Source organism: Rhipicephalus microplus, chromosome 2, assembly GCF_043290135.1.
Source record: "Rhipicephalus microplus isolate Deutch F79 chromosome 2, USDA_Rmic, whole genome shotgun sequence".
In the NCBI taxonomy this organism is placed as follows: Eukaryota; Metazoa; Arthropoda; class Arachnida; order Ixodida; family Ixodidae; genus Rhipicephalus; species Rhipicephalus microplus.
The window spans coordinates 66,713,727-66,719,726 of NC_134701.1; the positions used below are offsets into that span (position 1 = coordinate 66,713,727).

General features: G+C 46.0%; 1 protein-coding gene across 1 annotated transcript in view; it reads left to right on the top strand.

Moving 5' to 3' along the window:
• The window catches only part of LOC119170856 (uncharacterized), a 43,415-nt gene extending 37,692 nt beyond the window's left edge, over nt 1–5,723 (top strand). Inside the window, exon 3 of the mRNA XM_037422137.2 lies at nt 2,840–5,723. Within this exon, the coding sequence (XP_037278034.2) occupies nt 2,840–4,415 (1,576 nt within the window). The 3' untranslated portion in view covers nt 4,416–5,723. The remainder of the gene's footprint in view (nt 1–2,839) is intronic.
• Nucleotides 5,724–6,000: the final 277 nt, after the last annotated feature.

Sequence of the window (6,000 nt, forward strand, 5' to 3'; positions counted from 1 at the left end):
CTGCCCGGTGTGACAGCATTAAGGCCTGGTCACACGTACACGTTGCAGCAAGTCAGCGCGTGGCTATGACGTGGCGTCGCACCCTCTTCTCATGAAAAGAGAGTGGACCACAGCTTCGCGTAGCTACGTACCCACTCCTCACAGAGAGTGGGCACGACACCTCATCAAAAAGCCGCCCGTTGACAAGTTCGAGTTGTCAGGCCTTTACGTGAGTCGTGGCGTGGGCGGCAATAGCAAGTCGACGTATTATCGGAAATTCCACATCGACCGTGATGACCTATGATATTGAAGAAAATAGAACAGGCCAGCTTGGGCAATAATAATACTGCATCGTTTGCTCGCATAAAAAGGCATTATCAGTACCATTTGCTTATGACTTAGTGCCATATGCACGCGCTTTATGGGACTGTCGATGCGGCGAGGTTTCTTGGCTCCCGCGCTGCACTCTTGAAGGTGGTCCTGCACGAGGTGGTTCTGAACGGTGGTGCAGCGCGCTTTTGTTGTCTGTTAAAATCTTGCAGTAAAATTGACACTATCATGTCAGGCTTTTTTTTTTAAGCGAAGGCCCGCTGTTATGTATATACAATTTTTTAGCAATCACAATTTTTTTATTTTCTTTTCGAGTGTAATGTGTTTTCAAATGTTTCTTGGAAACCTTTTTTTTCAACAAAACATTTTCTAAATAATTTAAATCTTCGGTAGAAGCGCTAGATAGGTAACATGGTATGTGAAAGGGTAGTGCAGTTCATACCTGGCGATAATCTGTTCAAAAACTTCCTTCAGTGTTAGGGTTCGTTCACACCCGCAACTAGCACCATTCCTATGATCATTTGCAGCTGGCGACCAAAAAGCGACTAATGTTCACACAAGCAGAGGCTGCATGCAAGCAACCGAAAGTCGCAAAGCCGGAAAGTCACGTCCGGATCTCGTTATGAGCGAGAATCCTGGAAACCGGCGCCAATCAGCTGATCAGGAGATCGCTGCCGGCAGTGAGCAGAGTGAACAGACGCGCCGCATTTATTGTTTTCGTCCACTCTCTCTCAGTGTTGCCAGCAGCGTCATGGATTTCGATTTGAGTGAAGAACAAGAGAATGGCATGGCGCTGATGTGCTATGCCGTGGTGTCAGTGCTTGCAGCACAGAGGCCTCCAAAGAAAAAAAAAAAAAGCCGGTGGTTGGTGCGACCGTTCCTTCGCTCTGGAGAGTCTGCCAGCCATGCAAGTCACCTACCTCCCGAGTTGCGCTCACAGGATGGGGAGCATTTCTGACAGTGACGTATTTAAAAACGCTCCTTGAATTGAACTCGACTTGCCACCGCCTCCAATGCAGCACAAACGCCTCTCAAATGCGCCGTCTTTAAGCGGTGCCAAGGCATGCAGCACAAACACCTTTGAAATGCACTGCATTTGAAGGTGGTGGCAAGCCAAGTTCCAGACAAAAAACGATTCGGAATACAGAGATAGTGCACAATTAATTTTTTTTTGTTCTGACAGTGTTTAACTTCTTGCGATTGTAGCCTCGTAAATTCAACACTTTGCCTGAGTTGCTGCACTCCGTCATCCCCAAGCCAAGTATTCCGTAGTGGCCATGGTGGCACAGATTCAGGGGAATGCTCTCATTTCTATCTGGTGGCAGGGGGTCAGTGCAATGACAAAAAAAAAAAGAACAGTGAGCCTGGATATAAAAAATGCTGGCGTCACTTCTGCGAATCGCTGATTGGTTCCAGCAGCTTTGCGTCTGCGGTCGGGCAACTGAAAGAGTTATTCAGGAATTGACTAGCCAAAGCAGTCGCTTTGCGACTGTTTGCGACTAGTCGCAAATGGTCGTGCGACCGCTACTAGTCGCCAGTGTGAACCAACCATTATGTGTATTTTTAGCCAAATAAAATATGCACTGGTTCCCCTACGTTGCTAAAAAATGCTAAAAATTTGTATTTTAAAGCTACCAGGACGAGATATTATTGCTGCTAACTACTCCGAAGCAAGGTTTTTCTGCTCAAAAATTGAAATTTTGGTGCTCTAAAACTGCTCCCAATTTAGGCTCGGCCGTCTCACCCTTGTGGCATACATCCAGTGCTAAGCAACAAAATCCTCTATTCACTGTGTTGTGCTAGCTTCTATGGAGTTCTGCCAACAATGTGGCCACATTACGGTGGGGACGAGGAGGGAAATTAAATTTTAAATTTTCTCATTCAAGAACCTTTGGGTTGCAAATGTTACTCTGGACATCTCTACTTACGCATAGCACATATTTATAATTCATGGCTATATAAAAAAAGAAAAAAGTTAAAGGGCCCTAGACCACCCCCATAAGTTTGTTTAATTCAAGCGAATGCATGCATTTAGTTCAGAGGGCCACTACAATCCGCAATGTCAAACATAGCTGCTCTATGAGCCATGCAGGCCCCAAATATTTCATGAAAAAATTCCTTTTTTTTCTCGACGCCTTCAGTAACCCTCACTGATCACCGTGTCAACATTCTCATCTGCCCATGCAGTCGACAAAAAGAACCTCTCTGCTCACAGATATGTGTGCTCGCTACTTTTCCTTTTTGCACGGTGAGGAGGAGCACTCATCTCTGGGGACAGATGAGCCAACCAATGAAACATACTGAAAAAAAGAGTGAACCAAGTAAAGACTTCTTTTTTAATCATGAAGTACTTCTAACTCTACCATTAGAGCACCGTTTCGAAAAATTGTGGAGGCTACATATGCATTCACACTTGTGCACGACTGCCACACTGCAGTAAGTTTTAACCTCTGGTTGGTTTAAAAGCCCTTTTAGTCTAACAAAATCTTGTGAAAGTTTATTTATAGCCCTGCATTTCTTACTCCTGCAGGCAGACACTTGTGGAACACCTGTTGCGGCACACAGGCGTGCGCCATCATGAATGTGATCTGTGCCCCAAGAGCTTCTACTTCCGTTTTGACCTTGCAAATCATCGACGCCGGCACACAGGAGAGCGGCCCTACAAGTGTAGCATCTGCCAGCGCCACTTTGTTGGCCGTGCCGATCTGCTGCGTCATGAACGGTCGCACAATGGTGACCGGCCCTACCGGTGCACAGTCTGCAAGCGTGGCTTTGGCCGCAACAGCATCCTCGAGCGTCACATGATGTGCCACACGGGCGAGCGGCCCTACAAATGCCATCTCTGCCCAAACACTTTCACACGTCTCTACCTGCTCCGGGAACACTGCAAGAACCACCCGCAGCCACAGCGCAACCTCGGTGGTCTAGTCCAGCGCAGGGAAACGAAAAAAAGATCAGGGCAATGTAGGACTGCAAATGCAGCTGCCACTGCCTCAGTGTCTGCAATACCAGGAGTGTCGCCCAGTTCAGCATCTCCACTGTCTGCTCAAGAATCAGTGGCTGGTAGAATACTTACCGTGCCAGAAGAGAAGCTTAAATTAGAATCTACTCAGGGCCCAGCTGCTATTCTAATGTTAATGGAGCAGCCAAAAAAAACACCTTCACCACATCAATGTGCTTTGTCATCAAAAGTCAAACGGGCCTTGAAAGCCAAGACAAAGAAAGGCAAAGAGAAGACTACACTCAAGCCAGGGAGAACCTTGTCGGGTGGTGGCACAACCCTTAATGCAAAACTGAGCAATCCACCTGGGCCATTCTTTACGTCTTCAGAGGATCAGAATTCTGACCTTCTAGGCCGTGCGCCAGGAAAAAAGCAAAAGTCTGCCCTTCACAATGTCATTTCACTCAAAATCTCAAAGAACAGACAGAAAAAGCAGTCACAGCTGATCAGTGTGGCTGCTGGAATTGCCTCTGCAGTGGTGGATAACGAGACACCTAACTCTCCTTCGTTTCCAGCTGCACCACTACTTGACACGCCCACGGTCAAGCAGGCCTCAAGAGCCGAGGACCTAGATCACCCAGATAGGATCAGTGCTTCTCCACTGTCACCAGAAACCCATTACACACAGCTGTCTGCAAAGGCACAACCGCTGCATAATACTGTTGGCACCTTCAAGATTCTGCAAGCTGGAAGTTGCCCGTCTGATTTGGGACAAATTATGTCTGGACCAGCGGTTCTATCTGCTGAAGACTCCTGCTTGTTCCTCAGTAATCCATTGTGGGAACAGCCACCACAGCATGTACCCGAAGCTCTGTCTTCCACACTACACTACCTTGACTTTCCATACAATCATGAGGCATTTAAGGCTGAGCCAGAAGCTGTACTCGGCCTTTCATGTCCACTGTGGGAAAGCCAGAATCTTCAAGAAACCAATGATGAACGTAGTACCGAGTTAAAGGAGGACCTTGATCTCATGCACTCTTTGTCTTCATGCCCAGTTGTCCCAGAAGGCATGCAAAGGCAGAGCAGGCTTCTGTCTGCAACACTTGATTTTGTCTCACCATGGTCAAGGGGTTGCATCCAACCTAAGGATGGTTCCTCTTGAAATGACACCAATGGCCAAGCATTTTCCTGCTTTTTTTGTTTGCCAGCTAGTCAAGTTTAAATGCAACCAAACAGAGCATTCAAGTCAAGTAGGATGTGGAGGAGCCAAGCACTCGCGCTGAAGATGGAACGAAACCCTGCGGTCACCAGTGCTAAGTTGTGTGCTCCGTTCAGGGTCATCTGTGTGTAGGGCCATTGTAATGGTGTGGCAAAACGGTGTTCTTTTGACGGTGTTTGTGCTTCACTGTGATATTGTTTTTTCCCATCATACTCCCTGCTTCTTTAGCTTTATTGTGCTAATTGCAGATCACTGTCAAGAAACATCAGTGCCACTAGCCAGTCTTTTTTACTGGCACAGAGATCATTAAGGTGCTCTGATTTTCCTCACCCTTTATGGGCTACTATTGCTACTGTGGCTTTCCTTACCTGCTTTATGGTGTGCTGAGTGCTGTTGTCATCATGAGACTGCCCTTGATGTGGCAATGCTCTTGTGATTTGCCAAATTTATTTGGAATGTGGTAAATTAAGAGGTTGCGGCTTGTGCCTGCCCGATAAGTTCCTGTTTTTTCACACAGTACCTGTCCAGTACTTCTTCATTGCGGTGTAACGAGTAGTCTGTTACACTGACATGGCTTCCTGGATGTACTGTTATTACTCTTACTGGTAGTGAATGTGGTCATTGCCACATGTTGTTCCTGTGCTTCTGCATGCCACTTTACGAACTGCCAGGAACCAGGATGCCAGGACACAAATGTTTGAATGCAAATGTAGCGTTCTTATCTTGGTTGTGTTGAAGATTATCTGTGATGCCTGTCGTGTGCTTGACATGATTTGCGAGTCATCTGCACTGTGTGATACACTGCACGCTTACACTGCACGTTCTCTGTGTCGTACGAGTTTTCTGATATGAGGAGCTTCACTTTCTAGTCTCCCGCTTGCTGGCAGTGTGCACCTGTCCAATTGATATATTAACTATTATAATACTTCTGTGCAGCAGTGTGATTCACTCATAATGGGCTTCATTATTGGATCTAGATATATTGCCGACCTATTGTAGCTTTTTGGTCCGCTGCAACTTTAGAAAATGAGCAGGGAAGGGACACTTCGATTAAGCTAGTACTTGAAAAAGACGCCCAGGTAATTGCTCTAGTCATGTGAATGAAATAGAATATATGAAGCTTTGTCAGGAACACCACAAGAATCCTATTGGAACCCTCACCTTCAAGTGCATTGAACTTTGTGCATGATTTGTTAATAAAGAGAATGTCGCATCTTTCTTTCCCATCTTCAGTGGGGCTGTAGAAAATTACATTATAATGCTGTTTTTTTTTTCCGTTCATTTCTTGCTTGCAGAACTTTTATTTGGGTCTTTCTTTCATTGTGCAGCTGCACACTTTTTGTCTAGTCCAAGTCGTTGCTTTTCCTGAGACTTGCTTGGAAACAAAGGCAAAAAATATTTCTACTCGTACTAGATATCTCCTAGTGGCATTTGCACGCTTGTGGTGTCACCAGTTGATAATAATGACTTGATTGTAATTAACAGCCAACATGACTCCCCCTTGTTAGTTGTGGGAACAAACTCCAGG